The 19,514-nt window shown below is 39.0% G+C and overlaps 1 protein-coding gene across 1 annotated transcript; it reads left to right on the forward strand.

The window, feature by feature from the left end:
* Nucleotides 1–15,608: 15,608 nt before the first annotated feature.
* Nucleotides 15,609–17,981, forward strand: LOC117315816 (cell wall protein DAN4-like). The gene is made up of 4 exons (XM_033870215.1): nucleotides 15,609–15,616; nucleotides 16,121–16,606; nucleotides 16,824–17,449; nucleotides 17,772–17,981. The coding sequence occupies exons 1-4, from the start codon at nucleotides 15,609–15,611 to the stop codon at nucleotides 17,906–17,908; spliced, it is 1,257 nt and encodes a 418-aa protein (XP_033726106.1). The 3' UTR covers nucleotides 17,909–17,981.
* The last annotated feature ends 1,533 nt before the right edge of the window (nucleotides 17,982–19,514 follow it).

The raw sequence follows: 19,514 nt of genomic DNA on the forward strand, positions 1-19,514 counted from the left end.
CCAACGGGGAACGGGAGAGAGTTTACACATAGGGACAGGGACACCAACGGGGAACGGGAGAGAGTTTACACATAGGGACAGGGACACCAACGGGGAACGGGAGAGAGGTTACACATAGGGACAGGGACATCAACGGGGAACGGGAGAGAGGTTACACATAGGGACAGGGGCACCAACGGGGAACGGGAGAGAGTTTACACATAGGAACAGGGACATCAACGGGGAACGGGAGAGAGTTTACACATAGGGACAGGGACACCAACGGGGAACGGGAGAGAGTTTACACATAGGGACAGGGACACCAACGGGGAACGGGAGAGAGGTTACACATAGGGACAGGGACACCAACGGGGAACGGGAGAGAGTTTACACATAGGGACAGGGACACCAACGGGGAACGGGAGAGAGTTTACACATAGGGACAGGGACACCAACGGGGAACGGGAGAGAGTTTACACATAGGGACAAGGGACACCAACGGGGGACGGGAGCGAGTTTACACATAGGGACAGGGACACCAACGGGGAACGGGAGAGAGTTTACACATAGGGACAGGGACACCAACGGGGAACGGGAGAGAGTTTACACATAGGGACAGGGACACCAACGGGGAACGGGAGAGAGTTTACACATAGGGACAGGGACACCAACGGAGAACGGGAGAGAGTTTACACATAGGGACACATATGGACAAGGGACACTAACGGGGGACGGGAGCGAGTTTACACATAGGGACAGGGACATCAACGGGGAACGGGAGAGAGTTTTTACATAGGGACAGGGACACCAACGGGGAACGGGAGAGAGTTTACACATAGGGACAGGGACACCAACGGGGAACGGGAGAAAGTTTACACGTAGGGACAGGGACACCAACGGGGAACGGGAGAGAGTTTACACATAGGGACAGGGACACCAACGGGGAACGGGAGAGAGTTTACACATAGGGACAGGGACACCAACGGGGAACGGGAGAGAGTTTACAGGTAGGGACAGGGACACCAACGGGGAACGGGAGAGAGTTTACACGTAGGGACAGGGACACCAACGGGGAACGGGAGAGAGTTAACACATAGGGACAGGGATACCAACGGGAACGGGAGAGAGTTTACACATAGGGACAGGGACACCAACGGAGAACGGGAGAGAGTTTACACATAGGGACAGGGACACCAACGGGGAACGGGAGAGAGTTTACACATAGGGACAGGGACACCAACGGGGAACGGGAGAGAGTTTACACATAGGGACAGGGACACCAACGGGGAACGGGAGAGAGGTTACACATAGGGACAGGGACATCAACGGGAACGGGAGAGAGGTTACACATAGGGACAGGGGCACCAACGGGGAACGGGAGAGAGTTTACACATAGGGACAGGGACATCAACGGGGAACGGGAGAGAGTTTACACATAGGGACAGGGACACCAACGGGGAACGGGAAGAGAGTTTACACATAGGGACAGGGACACCAACGGGGAACGGGAGAGAGGTTACACATAGGGACAGGGACAAAAACGGGGAACGGGAGAGAGTTTACACATAGGGACAGGGACACCAACGGGGAACGGGAGAGAGGTTACACATAGGGACAGGGACACCAACGGGGAACGGGAGAGAGTTTACACATAGGGACAGGGACACCAACGGGGAACGGGAGAGAGGTTACACATAGGGACAGGGATACCAACGGGGAACGGGAGAAAGTTTACACGTAGGGACAGGGACACCAACGGGGAACGGGAGAGAGTTTACACATAGGGACAGGGACACCAACGGGGAACGGGAGAGAGTTTACACATAGGGACAGGGACATCAACGGGGAACGGGAGAGAGGTTACACATAGGGACAGGGACACCAACGGGGAACGGGAGAGAGTTTACACATAGGGACAGGGACACCAACGAGGGACGGGAGAGAGTTTACACATAGCGACAGGGACGGGAGCGAGTTTACACATAGGGACAGGGACACCAACGGGGGACGGGAGAGAGTTTACACGTAGGGACAGGGACACCAACGGGGAACGGGAGAGAGTTTACACATAGGGACAGGGACACCAACGGGGAACGGGAGAGAGGTTACACATAGGGACAGGGACATCAACGGGGAACGGGAGAGAGGTTACACATAGGGACAGGGGCACCAACGGGGAACGGGAGAGAGTTTACACGTAGGGACAGGGATACCAACGGGGAACGGGAGAGAGTTTACACATAGGGACAGGGACACCAACGGGGAACGGGAGAGAGTTTACACATAGGGACAGGGACACCAACGGGGAACGGGAGAGAGTTTACACATAGGGACAGGGACACCAACGGGGGACGGGAGAGAGTTTACACATAGGGACAGGGACACCAACGGGGAACGGGAGAGAGGTTACACATAGGGACAGGGACATCAACGGGGAACGGGAGAGAGGTTACACATAGGGACAGGGGCACCAACGGGGAACGGGAGAGAGTTTACACATAGGGACAGGGACGGGAGAGAGTTTACACATAGGGACAGGGACACCAATGGGGAACGGGAGAGAGTTTACACATAGGGACAGGGACACCAACGGGGAACGGGAGAGAGGTTACACATAGGGACAGGGACATCAACGGGGAACGGGAGAGAGGTTACACATAGGGACAGGGGCACCAACGGGGAACGGGAGAGAGTTTACACATAGGGACAGGGACGGGAGAGAGTTTACACATAGGGACAGGGACACCAATGGGGAACGGGAGAGAGTTTACACATAGGGACACATAGGGACAAGGGACACCAACGGGGAACGGGAGAGAGTTTACACATAGGGACAGGGACAGTTCGCGGATTGGACTGGGATACATGATCGTTAGGGACGAGGACAGTTAACCAAAAGGGACCGGGGACAGTTGACCGATTGGACTTAGGACAGTTGACCGATTGGGACCTGGGATAAATGGTCGATAGGGACGAGAAACAGTTGACTACACTATAGAATTTTTGTCGTTTGATCATCAAACCGTGAAAATTGCGCGGCATGAAGATTTAGTCGAAATTATTTGTTAGACTATGTTACAACTAGTTTTCAGAGCGAACAATTTCTCGATATTCTTAACATATTTACCATCACGTGTTATCAGAACAGGTGGAATCTCGTGACCTCGTGACAGCATGCTGTTCTGAACTCACCTGTTGATAATTAAAGACACACATGCCTTGACCATGAATGGATGTCTCACCTGTAGGACAATCTTGATACCTATCTAATAAATGCCCCGGTATTTAGTTAAAGGACATTTACTATGAAGAATTTAGCTATTTTCGTCCTGGTGGCTGCTTTCAATGTCGGCTATATAGACGGTAAGTATACGTGGTCGTGTCCTTACAATTTATATGATCGAGTTATTATTGGGATCAGCTATAAATGGTGTTAAAGGTGGATAGATGGTCAGTGTAAACTAGATACGTCTCGGTAATGTGAGTTACGTGTGTATAACCCGGCCATAGGAAAATAGTTCTCGGTAATGTGAGTTACGTGTGTATAACCCGGCCATAGGAAAATAGTTCTCGGTAATGTGAGTTACGTGTGTATAACCCGGCCATAGGAAAATAGTTCTCGGTAATGTGAGTTACGTGTGTATAACCCGGCCATAGGAAAATAGTTATCGGTAATGTGAGTTACGTGTGTATAACCCGGCCATAGGAAAATAGTTCTCGGTAATGTGAGTTACGTGTGTATAACCCGGCCATAGGAAAATAGTTCTCGGTAATGTGAGTTACGTGTGTATAACCCGGCCATAGGAAAATAGTTCTCGGTAATGTGAGTTACGTGTGTATAACCCGGCCATAGGAAAATAGTTCTCGGTAATGTGAGTTACGTGTGTATAACCCGGCCATAGGAAAATAGTTCTCGGTAATGTGAGTTACGTGTGTATAACCCGGCCATAGGAAAATAGTTCTCGGTAATGTGAGTTACGTGTGTATAACCCGGCCATAGGAAAATAGTTCTCGGTAATGTGAATTACGTGTGTATAACCCGGCCATAGGAAAATAGTTCTCGTAATTGTGAGTTACGTGTGTATAACCTGGCCATAGGAAAATAGTTCTCGGTAATGTGAGTTACGTGTGTATAACCCGGCCATAGGAAAATAGTTCTCGTAATTGTGAGTTACGTGTGTATAACCCGGCCATAGGAAAATAGTTCTCGGTAATGTGAGTTACGTGTGTATAACCCGGCCATAGGAAAATAGTTCTCGGTAATGTGAGTTACGTGTGTATAACCCGGCCATAGGAAAATAGTTCTCGGTAATGTGAGTTACGTGTGTATAACCCGGCCATAGGAAAATAGTTCTCGGTAATGTGAGTTACGTGTGTATAACCCGGCCATAGGAAAGTAGTTCTCGGTAATGTGAGTTACGTGTGTATAACCCGGCCATAGGAAAATAGTTCTCGTAATTGTGAGTTACGTGTGTATAACCCGGCCATAGGAAAATAGTTCTCGGTAATGTGAGTTACGTGTGTATAACCTGGCCATAGGAAAATAGTTCTCGGTAATGTGAGTTACGTGTGTATAACCCGGCCATAGGAAAATAGTTCTCGGTAATGTGAGTTACGTGTGTATAACCCGGCCATAGGAAAATAGTTCTCGTAATTGTGAGTTACGTGTGTATAACCCGGCCATAGGGAAATAGTTCTCGGTAATGTGAGTTACGTGTGTATAACCCGGCCATAGGAAAATAGTTTTCGTACAAAAATAGCCTCGAACCGCATACAAAATATGGCAAAGAGGGATACAACCAATCAATTGACACACAATTGTAATGCCACAAGCATGTAAACTCCTAAAGGAAATTCTAGGCTGTACTTATTTAAAAATCTTATTTAAGAAATAATTAACGATGATTCGTGTATTGTTGCAGGATATACAACTAGGACGAGGATATTTTGCAATTAAATTAAAAACGAAGGCCGCATGCCTGAGTTATTAATTAAAATTGCAAATTATCCGAGCCCGAGTTGTATATCCTGCAAAATACATGAGTCAAAGTTGATTATTTCTATTCTACCATGTACTGTTTAGTTCTGAGATCGACCTCTTTCTAATAGAAAAAAAAGCAAAGAAACCCCGAGAAAACCTTGTAATTTATTTCTGGAGTATTGCACTATTTGTTGATGAAATATACAGGCAATACAGTTCTACGATCAAGAGCATCTATCATATGGCATTGATTTTGAAAAAAAAAAAGGATAAAAAAATAAAAAAAATAAAAGGGGGTGGGGGGTGGGGGGGTGGGGGGGGGGCGGCTCCGTAGGATTCGAACTCACATCGTGATACTTTATTGAAAGACTAACCCATTAGCCCACTCGGCTATAGTAACCTTTTATAAAATGTGTGAATATTAGATATATAAAATTGTAACAGCCTTGACTCACTACCGTGTATTATTGGCACGAGCGTGGGTTATTAGAAAATAATACATGGTTTTAAACCAATCAAAACTGGCGTTATATAGCAAACATGGTATAATTTAATTTCGTATTATTTGAATATTATAATCATTTAAAGTTATGAAATCATTTCGCGTGCTATGAAAGCCTCCTCATGCTTATGTTTATAAATATAAAACTGTATAAAGTTAAATTTGATAATTAGCCTTTATTAGTTTATCTTCATTAAAGTAAGAAAAAGCTGCTCTGTCACGTCATGAGGAAGAGTTTATAACGGGAAAGAGGTGCAAGTAATATTTTGTGATACATGTATAAGTAAGGCCTTTGACCGCGTCTGGCACAAAGGGCGAATTCATAAATTAAAATTGGCAGGAATTTCATGAACATTACAGGGATGGTTTAAAAAAATATCTATCAAACAGACAGCAACTTGTAGTTTTAAATGGAGAATTTTCATAGTATGTAAATATTAAAACAGGCGTTCCTCAAGATTCTCTCCTCGGACCGCTGCTATTTTTAGTGTATATAATGACATTGTATCTAATATACATTGCCTTATAAAATTGTTTGCCGATGATAACACTTTGTATCTTGTCGTTGATAACCCTATAACATCGGCAAATATAATAAATTCCGATCTCCTTAAAATACAGGAATGTGCAACAAAATGGTTAGTTAATTTTAATGCGGTAAAACCGAATCCCTACTGGTAAGTAGAAAACATAACAAGTGTCAAATACCTGCTTTGTCGATGAATAACATAGCCATTAAAACTTTTAACTCTCATAAGCATCTCTGTGTCACACTGAACCACAGGGGCTTGGCACGATTTTCCAAATGATAGTCCATATATATATGTATATAGTATATACATATATATATGGACTATCATTTGGAAAATCGTGCCAAGCCATATACATATATATATGGACTATCATTTGGAAAATCGTGCCAAGCCCCTGTGCACTGAACTCAGAGCTTAGTTGGATATATCATGTAGACTCTATTATTTCAAAAGCATTCAAGCGACTCTCAGTATTACGCAAATTAAAATTTATTCTTGATCGCAATTCATTAGAGCAATTTTATTTTTCCTTTATTAGGCCAATATTAGAGTATGCTGATGTCATCTGGGATAATTTACCATTGTAATTGATATACAGAATAGAAGACATTCAGAAAGAATCCACAAGAATTGTTACCGGTGCTACAAAACTTGTCAGTATTGATTTGTTGTATAAAGATGTTTGCTGGGAAACTCTCTCTGATCGTCGTGAAAAACATAAAATCATTCAAATTCATAAGATGATACATCATTTAACCCCCTCTTACCTGTCAAATATCGTTCCCCCAAAAACATTCTGAAATACATACTAGAAATACTAGACAATCAAATGACATATCTATGATTATAACCAGATCTACATTATAACCAGATCTACATTATAACCAGATCTACATTATAACCAGATCTACATTATAACCAGATCTACATTATAACCAGATCTACATTATAACCAGATCTACATTTTTCAAAAATTCGTTTCTTCCGTCGTCTGTTAGTTTATGGATCAAATTGCCAAATGAAGTAAAACAAAGTCAATCCCTTTCTGTATTAAAGTATCACCTTAACAAAACCAAAACAAAATCTCCACCCGCAGTACCGAAATGTCGGAAATCGTATAGCACAAATACACCACAGTAGGATACGATTACAATGTAGCTTCTTAAAATCTCATCTTTCCGAGAAAAACATTATTGATGACCCGTCCTGTAGCTGTGGATATATTGAAGACAGTTTTCACTATTTATTACAATGCGAGAAATTCTCAGAAATAAGAACTCGTTATATTTGGTCTCTGAACTATGATTTTGATTTAGACACACTCCTATGGGGAAACTAGTTTTTGAATAACCAACAAAATGAAAAAAAAATCATTGCAGTTCAAAACTATATTATTAATAGTAAACGTTTCGAGTGACTTCCAGTTTTTAAATATTAAGTTATCATTGAAATATACCTGTATCATTACTATTGCAATACTTAATATTGAATTAATCCATGAGCAACATTTGTTTTTGTTTTTAGTTTAATAAGTTTATCAATTGTTTACATACCAATTCATTCACTTGTTTAATTGTATGTTTAATTAATATAATTCACGGTTGCAATGTTTAAAATACCACTGACTCATGTAAACGTATACTGAACACAAACCAAGGGAGATGACTTACATAAGCTGTAAGCTTGCTGTCAAATCCCTATTCAAAAGAATTGTGTAAGTTAGGGAAATATATCGGTCTAGCCCTTGAAAGAAGAAAGTCAAATTTGATTTAAGACCAGGTGTATTTTTTGTACTCTCACTCTATCTCATATGTGTATATTGGGTTTGTATGTGACTGGGGAGGGGTAGGGGATACATGTGAGATTTTATGAATGTTGAGTAGGGGCATAATCTGATTTAAGTTATGTGTAATTAAGTTTCCATCAAACACACTAATTACATATAATTTCAAATAGATTGGATGGGCGAGAGGCGTATGGTGAAAGTTGTGTGCCAGGTAGATACTTGTGCTGTTATGTTTGCCTTTGTATATAATGTATCATGTCTTGTGTTATTGTGATAAGTTGTAAAACTTAAGCAAATAAAGAATCTGATTTGGAATTATATGTATATTTTTATTGATGTTTCCACTGAATAAAAATATTGTTTAAACTGAAGAGTATATAATAAAAAATCTAAAATTAGAAAGTGAACCAACCGTGCGCGATCAGAGTTACATCCGCGGACGATCAACAGAATATGTTTGTTTACCTTTTTCCACGTTTAACCTCTCTTTATGTTTTGTCTTACAAACTCACGTTGACTCCTCAGTCGTGGATTTTGTTGCGATTTTACTCAAATTCCCATTTTTTTTTTACATCACGGAAACAACTACTACGTGCAAACGGTCTAAATGATTTAAACGTTTTAAAGATCTTTTATTTAGAGTAAAAAAGTATGATATTGATTTTCAGATTATATCATATGTACGGTATATATTATCACATTGTATCATATGTACGGTATATATTATCACATTATATCATATGTACGGTATATATTATCACATTATATCATATGTACAGTATATATTATCACATTATATCATATGTAGGGTATATATTATCACATTATATCATATGTACAGTATATATTATCACATTTTATCATATGTAGGGTATATATTATCACATTATATCATCTGTAGGGTATATATTATATCATATGTACGGTATATATTATCACATTGTATCGTATGTAGGGTATATATTATCACATTATATCATATGTACAGTATATATTATCACATTATATCATATGTAGGGTATATATTATCACATTGTATCATATGTACGGTATATATTATCACATTATATCATATGTACGGTATATGTTGTCACATCGTATCATCCTTATTGTTAATTTTATAACATTTTATCTCTGTACGCTATATATTCTAATATAAAGAGAGGTTTTACGCTTAAAATTTGCAAATTACTAAAAGTATGTGAATTTCACTCGTACACCTTAACATACCCAGTAATCAAACATTGTTTTAGTCTACATTGTTTTTGCCTACATTGTTTTAGCTTACATTGTTTAAGCCTACATTGTTTTTGTCTTCATTGTTGTAGCCTACATTGTTGTAGCCTACATTGTTTAACCTTCATTGTTTTAGCCTACATTATTTTAGCCTACATTGTTTTAGCCTATATTGTTTTCGTCGTCATTGTTTTAGCCTACATTGTTTTAGCCTACATTGTTTTAGTCTACATTGTTTTAGCTTACATTTTTTAGCCTACATTGTTTTAGTCTACATTGTTTTAGCCTTCATTGTTTTAGCTTACATTGTTTAAGCCTACATTGTTTTAGCCTACATTGTTTAACCTTCATTGTTTTAGCCTACATTATTTTAGCCTACATTGTTTTAGCCTATATTGTTTTCGTCGTCATTGTTTTAGCCTACATTGTTTTAGCCTACATTGTTTTAGTCTACATTGTTTTACGCTTAAAATTTGCAAATTACTAAAAGTATGTGAATTTCACTCGTACACCTTAACATACCCAGTAATCAAACATTGTTTTAGTCTACATTGTTTTAGCTTACATTGTTTAAGCCTACATTGTTTTAGCCTACATTGTTTAACCTTCATTGTTTTAGCCTACATTGTTTTAGCCTACATTATTTTAGCCTACATTGTTTTAGCCTATATTGTTTTCGTCGTCATTGTTTTAGCCTACATTGTTTTAGCCTACATTGTTTTAGTCTACATTGTTTTAGCTTACATTTTTTAGCCTACATTGTTTTAGTCTACATTGTTTTAGCCTTCATAGTTTTAGCCTACATTGTTTTAGCCTACATTGTTTTAGCCTTCATTGTTTAACCTTCATTGTTTTTGTCTTCATTGTTGTAGCCTACATTGTTTTAGCCTACATTGTTTTTTGTCTGCATTGTTTTAGCCTACATTGTTTTAGCCTACATTGTTTAAGCTTCATTGTTTTAGTTTTCATTGTTTTAGTCTTCATTGTTTTAGCCTACATTATTTTAGTCTTCATTGTTTTAGCCTACATTGTTTTAGCTTACATTGTTTTAGCTTACATTGTTTTAGCCTACATTGTTTTAGCTTACATTGTATTGTTTTAGCCTACATTGTTTTAGCTTACATTGTATTGTTTTAGCTTACATTGTTTTAGCCTACATTGTTTTAACCTACATTGTATTGTTTTAGCCTACATTGTTTTAGCCTACATTGCTAACCTTCATTGTTTTAGCCTACAATTTTTAGCCTACATTGTTTTAGTCTACATTGTTTTAGCCTACATTGTCTTAGCCTACAATTTTTAGCCTACATTGTTTTAGTCTACATTGTTTAACCTTCATTGTTTTAGCCTACATTGTTTTAGCCTACATTGTTTAACCTTCATTGTTTTAGCCTACATTGTTTTAGCCTACATTGTTTAACCTTCATTGTTTTAGCCTACATTGTTTTAGTCTACATTGTTTTAGCCTACATTGTTTTAGTCTACATTGTTTAACCTTCATTGTTTTAGCCTACATTGTTTTAGCTTACATTGTTTTAGCCTACATTGTTTTAGCCTTCATTGTTTTAGCCTACATTGTTTTAGCCTACATTGTATTGTTTTAGCCTACATTGTTTTAGCCTACATTGTTTTAGTTTTACATTGTTTTAGTTTTGATTGTTTTAGTCTGCATTGTTTTAACCTACATTGTTTTAGTTTTCATTGTTTTAGTCTGCATTGTTTTAGCCTACATTGTTTTAGCCTACATTGTTTTAGTTTTCATTGTTTTAGCTTTCATTGTTTTAGTCTGCATTGTTTTAGCCTACATTGTTTTAGCCTTCATTGTTTTAGTTTTCATTGTTTTAGTTTTCATTGTTTTAGTCTGCATTGTTTTAGCCTACATTGTTTTAGCCTACATTGTTTTAGTTTTCATTGTTTTAGTTTTCATTGTTTTAGTCTGCATTGTTTTAGCCTACATTGTTTTAGCCTTCATTGTTTTAGTCTGCATTGTTTTCGCCTACATTGTTTTAGCCTACATTGTTTTAGCCTACATTGTTTTAGTTTTCATTGTTTTAGTCTGCATTGTTTTAGCCTACATTGTTTTAGCCTTCATTGTTTAGTTTTCATTGTTTTAGCCTTCATTGTTTTAACCTACATTGTTTTAGTTTTCATTGTTTTAGTATACATTGTTTTAGCCTACATTGTTCGTCAGAGGAGATGTTTCACTGGATTTATGTGTCCATGTCTGCAATACGTGAACGGATGTTTCCAGTGTCCGTGTCAGGGTGAGTTACCTCCCCTGATATACAAACAAGAGATACTGTCAATGTCCATGTCAGATTGAGTTACCTCCCCTGATAGACAAACAAGAGATACTGCCAATGTCCATGGCAGGGTGAGTTACCTCCCCTGATAGACAAACAAGGGATACTGCCAATATCCATGTCAGGGTGAGTTACCTCCCCTGATAGACAAACAAGGGATACTGTCAATGTCCATGTCAGAGTGAGTTACCTACCCTGTTAGACAAACAAGGGATACTGTCAGTGTCCATATCAGAGTGAGTTATCTCCCCTGATAGACAAACAAGGGATGATATCAGTGTCCATGTCAGGGTGGGTTACCTCCCCTGATAGACAAACAAGGGATGATATCAGTGTCCATGTCAGGGTGGGTTACCTCCCCTGATAGACAAACAAGGGATGATAGCAGTGTCCATGTCAGGGTGGGTTACCTCCCCTGATAGACAAACACGGGATGATATCAGTGTCCATGTCAGGTGTGGGTTATCTCCCCTGATAGACAAACAAGTGATACAATCAATGTCCATGTCAGGTTGAGTTATCTCCCCTGGTGTATAAACAAGGAATGATGTCAATGTCAGGGAGAGTCATCATCAGTCTAAACAATAATTGTATCCAGTTTCGTGACATTACAGACAGTGATAATATCTTTATGTGTAAATGCAATATTTTTGTCGTACTAGGTGGAAGCGGAAACTACGGAGGAAATAACATCCCCGAATCTGGTTCTGTCAGTTCGTCATCATCTTCTTTCTCCTCTGGAAAGCAATCGTCTTCCGGTTCCGGTGGAGGGTCCAGACCAGGTGTTCGTTCCTGTTATAAATTTAAATCCATATGTAAAACAGTAAATGCTAGCTATAACACGGTGATATTCTGATCTTAATTGTCAATCACTTTTCACAAAAACCTCCACTTTCAACATGTATTCAAATTTTGTTGACCTGGTTATCAATGACAAGATGAATCAAATTAATAATGTATATTGGAGCACACATCATACTTTACACTAGTTATTAGGTAACAATACATTACTAACATCACTTAGTGTTGTTTATGAATTAGGATGTCCTGCTCCTGGAAATTGTCTACCGTGGCAAATCAGGCGTGACAGCAAGGGTTGCCCGATTTGTAGTGGAGGAAGTCTGGGTCAGTTTAGTCCAGGATCAGGTAAGAATTAGGTCAGAGAATCAATGTTACTTGTAATTATTTGGTTTGCTGGTCTGTTGATGGATTGTTGACAAAGTGGTAAACGGTAGTACTTTAGTCATAACATCACGTAGTAATATGGACCTGAACGTTTTCAAATATTGTGTTATGCTGCTGTATTTCAACAAATGATATTGATAAACCCGATGCCTTGCTTTATATTTGTGTTAAATCGATGACAATTTGTGTGATTTCCTTAGTCATATATCAATATTACATCGTTAATCTAATGATAATTGATATACAAACATAAACACAACAATCACAAGTCATTGTTATATGTGTTTATGAATTACAAACATCTACACGGTTATGTTATGGTATATACACAGGCGGTATCAATGGAGGCGGGCCAAACAAGGGAGCCAATGGCTGCGAGGTGTACGATCCCAACTGTCCAATAAACTGTAGATTTATTGACTTTATAACTGGCTGTGTGAGGTGTAAATGTGGAGGTAAGTTATGATGTCATACTCCATTAATACTATACCGACCATTATAGACTGTATAACTGGCTGTGTGAGGTGTAAATGTGGAGGTAAGTTATGATGTCATACTCCATTAATACTATACCGACCAGTATAGACTGTATAACTGGCTGTGTGAGGTGTAAATGTGGAGGTAAGTTATGATGTCATACTCCATTAATACTATACCGACCAGTATAGACTGTATAACTGGCTGTGTGAGGTGTAAATGTGGAGGTAAGTTATGAAGTCATACTCCATTAATACTATACCGACCATTATAGACTGTATAACTGGCTGTGTGAGGTGTAAATGTGGAGGTAAGTTATGATGTCATACTCCATTAATACTATACCGACCATTATAGACTGTATAACTGGCTGTGTGAGGTGTAAATGTGGAGGTAAGTTATGATGTCATACTCCATTAATACTATACCGACCATTATAGACTGTATAACTGGCTGTGTGAGGTGTAAATGTGGAGGTAAGTTATGATGTCATACTCCATTAATACTATACCGACCATTATAGACTGTATAACTGGCTGTGTGAGGTGTAAATGTGGAGGTAAGTTATGATGTCATACTCCATTAATACTATACCGACCAGTATAGACTGTATAACTGGCTGTGTGAGGTGTAAATGTGGAGGTAAGTTATGATGTCATACTCCATTAATACTATACCGACCAGTATAGACTGTATAACTGGCTGTGTGAGGTGTAAATGTGGAGGTAAGTTATGATGTCATACTCCATTAATACTATACCGACCAGTATAGACTGTATAACTGGCTGTGTGAGGTGTAAATGTGGAGGTAAGTTATGATGTCATACTCCATTAATACTATACCGACCATTATAGACTGTATAACTGGCTGTGTGAGGTGTAAATGTGGAGGTAAGTTATGATGTCATACTCCATTAATACTATACCGACCATTATAGACTGTATAACTGGCTGTGTGAGGTGTAAATGTGGAGGTAAGTTATGATCATACTCCATTAATACTATACCGACCAGTATAGACTATATAACTGGCTGTGTGAGGTGTAAATGTGGAGGTAAGTTATGATGTCATACTCCATTAATACTATACCGACCATTATAGACTGTATAACTGGCTGTGTGAGGTGTAAATGTGGAGGTAAGTTATGATGTCATACTCCATTAATACTATACCGACCATTATAGACTGTATAACTGGCTGTGTGAGGTGTAAATGTGGAGGTAAGTTATGATGTCATACTCCATTAATACTATACCCGACCATTATAGACTGTATAACTGGCTGTGTGAGGTGTAAATGTGGAGGTAAGTTATGATGTCATACTCCATTAATACTATACCCGACCATTATAGACTGTATAACTGGCTGTGTGAGGTGTAAATGTGGAGGTAAGTTATGATGTCATACTCCATTAATACTATACCGACCATTATAGACTGTATAACTGGCTGTGTGAGGTGTAAATGTGGAGGTAAGTTATGATGTCATACTCCATTAATACTATACCGACCATTATAGACTGTATAACTGGCTGTGTGAGGTGTAAATGTGGAGGTAAGTTATGATGTCATACTCCATTAATACTATACCGACCATTATAGACTTTATAACTGGCTGTGTGAGGTGTAAATGTGGAGGTAAGTTATGATGTCATACTCCATTAATACTATACCGACCATTATAGACTGTATAACTGGCTGTGTGAGGTGTAAATGTGGAGGTAAGTTATGATGTCATACTCCATTAATACTATACCGACCATTATAGACTGTATAACTGGCTGTGTGAGGTGTAAATGTGGAGGTAAGTTATGATGTCATACTCCATTAATACTATACCGACCATTATAGACTGTATAACTGGCTGTGTGAGGTGTAAATGTGGAGGTAAGTTATGATGTCATACTCCATTAATACTATACCGACCATTATAGACTGTATAACTGGCTGTGTGAGGTGTAAATGTGGAGGTAAGTTATGATGTCATACTCCATTAATACTATACCGACCAGTATAGACTGTATAACTGGCTGTGTGAGGTGTAAATGTGGAGGTAAGTTATGATGTCATACTCCATTGATACTATACCGACCATTATAGACTGTATAACTGGCTGTGTGAGGTGTAAATGTGGAGGTAAGTTATGATGTCATACTCCATTAATACTATACCGACCATTATAGACTGTATAACTGGCTGTGTGAGGTGTAAATGTGGAGGTAAGTTATGATGTCATACTCCATTAATACTATACCGACCATTATAGACTGTATAACTGGCTGTGTGAGGTGTAAATGTGGAGGTAAGTTATGATGTCATACTCCATTAATACTATACCGACCAGTATAGACTTTATAACTGGCTGTGTGAGGTGTAAATGTGGAGGTAAGTTATGATGTCATACTCCATTAATACTATACCGACCAGTATAGACTGTATAACTGGCTGTGTGAGGTGTAAATGTGGAGGTAAGTTATGATGTCATACTCCATTAATACTATACCGACCATTATAGACTGTATAACTGGCTGTGTGAGGTGTAAATGTGGAGGTAAGTTATGATGTCATACTCCATTAATACTATACCGACCATTATAGACTGTATAACTGGCTGTGTGAGGTGTAAATGTGGAGGTAAGTTATGATGTCATACTCCATTAATACTATACCGACCATTATAGACTGTATAACTGGCTGTGTGAGGTGTAAATGTGGAGATGGGGGATGGTCATACTTCACCAATAACTAAACTCACAGTAACATACTTCAGAACTGGCTGTGTGAGGTATAAATGATGAGGTGGTTGAGAGTAACACAAACTCATTTCTAAACTGACAAAGATTTTATAACTAGCCCTGTGGGGTGCAAATATGGACCGGGTGAATGGCATATGACATCAATACTACATTAACAGCTATAGAATTTACAACTGACTTTGTGTGGTTCAAATGTGGAGATGAGTGATGGTCATATGACATCGATTGTTTGCAAAAAAATCATTTAATGAGATATGGTCAGTGTAATTCATTGTAGGTTCAATGACAACGGGAACAACAAATCCAGTCAAAAGTGATCAAACTATCACAAGGACAACTAGAACTACTTCAGATCCTGCAAAAACAACTTATACACATACAGCTCCGGTAATTTCAAATCCGGCAACAACAACTCCGACAACTACAACTCCGACAACCACTACTCCGACAACTACAACTCCGACAATTACAACTCCGACAACCACAACTCCGACAACTACAACTCCGACAACCACAACTCCGACAACTACAACTCCGACAACCACAACTCCGATAACCACAATTCCGACAACTACAACTCCGACAACTACAACTCCGACAACCACTACTCCGACAACTACAACTCCGACAATTACAACTCCGACAACCACAACTCCGACAACTACAACTCCGACAACCACAACTCCGACAACTACAACTCCGACAACCACAACTCCGACAACTGGAACTCCGACAATTACAACTCCAACTACAACTCCGACAACCACAACTCCGACAACCACAACTCCGACAACTGGAACTCCGACAATTACAACTCCAACTACAACTCCGACAACTACAACACCGACAACTACAACTCCAACTACAAGTCCGACAACTACAACTCCGACAACTACAACTCCGACAATTACAACACCGACAATTACAACTCCGACAACCACAACTCCGACAACCACAACTCCGACAACTACAACTCCGACAACTACAACTCCAACAACTACAACTCCGACAACTACAACTCCGACAACTACAACTCCGACAACTACAACTCCGACAACTACAACTCCAACAACTACAACTCCGACAACTACAACTCCAACAACTACAACTCCGACAACTACAACTCCGACAACTACAACTCCAACTACAACTCCGACAACTACAACTCCGAATACCACAACTCCGACAACCACAACTCCGACAATTACAACTCCGACAACTACAACTCCGACAACCACAACTCCGACAACTACAACTCCGACAACTACAACTCCGACAACTACAACTCCGACAACTACAACTCCGACAACTGGAACTCCGACAATTACAACTCCTACTACAACTCCGACAACTACAACTCCGACAACTACGACAACCACAACTCCGACAACTACAACTCCAACCACAACTCCGACAACTACGATAACCACAACTCCGACAACTACGACAACCACAACTCCGACAACTACAACTCCCATTACAACTACTTCAACTCAAACAACAACTCCCACAACAGCCTCCTCTGTGACATTTCCATCTTCAAATATCCCAGCGAATTTGACAGCTGTGACACCCGATACATCAATGCATAATTCACCCAGCACGTTTACGTCATTCGTGACAGAAAAGTTGACAACACCTGTTTCTTTACCGGATTTGTCACCAAGCTCTACTTCAAAGGATATCACCACATCGGCTGTCGACACCACGGGTAATTACTAGTCTACACACGTCTGGTATAAGTATTTTTCCCCCGTTCTCTTTTAAAGAGGTCTGGCTAATTAGATATGTACAATATTCCTCGTGAAAAGGACAAAAGTGGATTTATCCATTATTCAGCAAATGTAGTTTACAGTTTGCAATATTATATTTAAAAATAACTCAATGTGTACATTCTGCATCGTGAAAATATTCAAATGAATTAAAACGCAGCACGCACGTTACGGTAAACCTTGGAGACTAAAACCTGAGACTAGATATCAGGTGTTCGTTCATATAAATAATTATCATATATATTTAATTTTCATTTTCAGTTAAAGTGCCAGATCCTTTAAGCATTCTTCAGACTACTAAGACACCGTGTGTTCCTATATTTTGTATACTTCCCTGTGGAAACCCTCCTAAGTATCGCAAAGACGCCAATGGCTGTGAGCGCTGTGAATGTGCCTAGTATAGTATCGAGTAAATGCGTTTTCGAGTTGTAAAATAAAACATTAAAATTGTGTTAGATATTTCAGTCCGTATATATTAGTTTGTTGTCGTATCTTTCCATATCAACATTAATATGTTTTACCCCAAATTTCATGGGATCAACAGCTCTAGATCCTTCCGCAATGTACGTTAACCTGAAACTCGATGTATGGCAGTACATACGGAAATTCACAAACCGAGCGCTTTGCTTTGGTTGATGACTCTCTGTTATTTGTTTCGAGACTCCTCCTGATTAATTGTAAAACAACATGGCGAACTAACTCTCTACAACACACAATAAAAACGTATTTAATGGTTTGTCCTCATTTCCCAGTTTTCTAGTTATAATATCCGCAGTAATCACCGGCACCACGATCACTTCTACAGGAATTGTCCACTGATAGCTTACGTTAACGTCGATACTAAGTATTTATCGGGGATTTTTAAATTGTTTTATCATGTAAGATAAATCTTATTATAGATGATTCATCTATTCCCATGGCAACAGTTATACCAGTAACGTGGTGCTGACTTGTATACTACAGTTACAACAGTTATACCAGTAACGTGGTGTTGACTTGTATACTACAGTTACAACAGTTATAGATGATTCCTCTATTCCCATGGCAAGCTTGTTAGACTTGTAACACATAATAAATTAACAAACACCAAATTGAATTGAAATAAGGCCGTTTTATTAACGACGTAAGGATATCAATAATGTATATATACATTTTACATACATTGTTACATCAAGTCTAAGATGGGGATATGCAAAACGCCACAGAGATAACCTAACCATGGGTAAATTCCACCCAAGGATAGGTTATCTCTCATTAATTACTTCATCCACGTATTGGTCTTGTAGAGGAAGTGTAACCAATAGCCAAACACGGGAACCATTTTCATCGCATATATATATGTAACAGATCGCATGATTAATTAATTCTAAGTCACTGCTTAAACGACCTTATGTGCTTTCTAACTAGAAACGGACATTAAACGGGATATGTGTTCATTTGACGTGAATTCTGAAAACTGGCTTGGTATCTACGCATATCGAATTATATTTAAGAAATAATTATAGAGATAATAGAGATGATTCGTGTATTATTGCAGGATATACAACGAGGACGAGGATATTTTGCAATTAAATTAATAACGAAGGCCGCAGGCCTGAGTTATTAATTAAAATTGCAAAATATCCGAGTCCGAGTTGTATATCCTGCAACAATACACGAGTCAAAGTTGATTATTTCTATTCTACCATGTACTGTTTAGTTCTGAGATCGACCTCTTTCTAATAGAAAAACAGCAAAGAAACCCCGAGAAAACCTTGTAATTAATTTCCTGAGTATTGCATTATTTGTTGATGAAATATACAGGCAATACAGTACTACGATCAAGAGCATCTATCATATGGCATTGATTTTGAAAATTAAAAAAAAAAAAAGGATAAAAAAAAAAGAAAAAAAAGAAAAAAAAGGGGGGTGGCCTCCGTAGGATTCGAACTCGCGTCGTGATAAAACTATATTGAAAGACTAACCCATTAGCCCACTCGGCTACAGTAACCTTTTATGAAACGG

This window comes from Pecten maximus, chromosome 17 (assembly GCF_902652985.1).
Source record: "Pecten maximus chromosome 17, xPecMax1.1, whole genome shotgun sequence".
NCBI lineage: Eukaryota > Metazoa > Mollusca > Bivalvia > Pectinida > Pectinidae > Pecten > Pecten maximus.

What these genes read in the sequence shown, in the direction of transcription:
- LOC117315816 (XM_033870215.1), top strand. An exon ending in AACTACAACTCCAACTACAA is followed by an intron (nt 16,607 to 16,823) that starts GTCCGACAACTA and finishes TACAACTCCGAC; the next exon opens with AACTACAACTCCAACAACTA. An exon ending in ATCGGCTGTCGACACCACGG is followed by an intron (nt 17,450 to 17,771) that starts GTAATTACTAGT and finishes TTTCATTTTCAG; the next exon opens with TTAAAGTGCCAGATCCTTTA.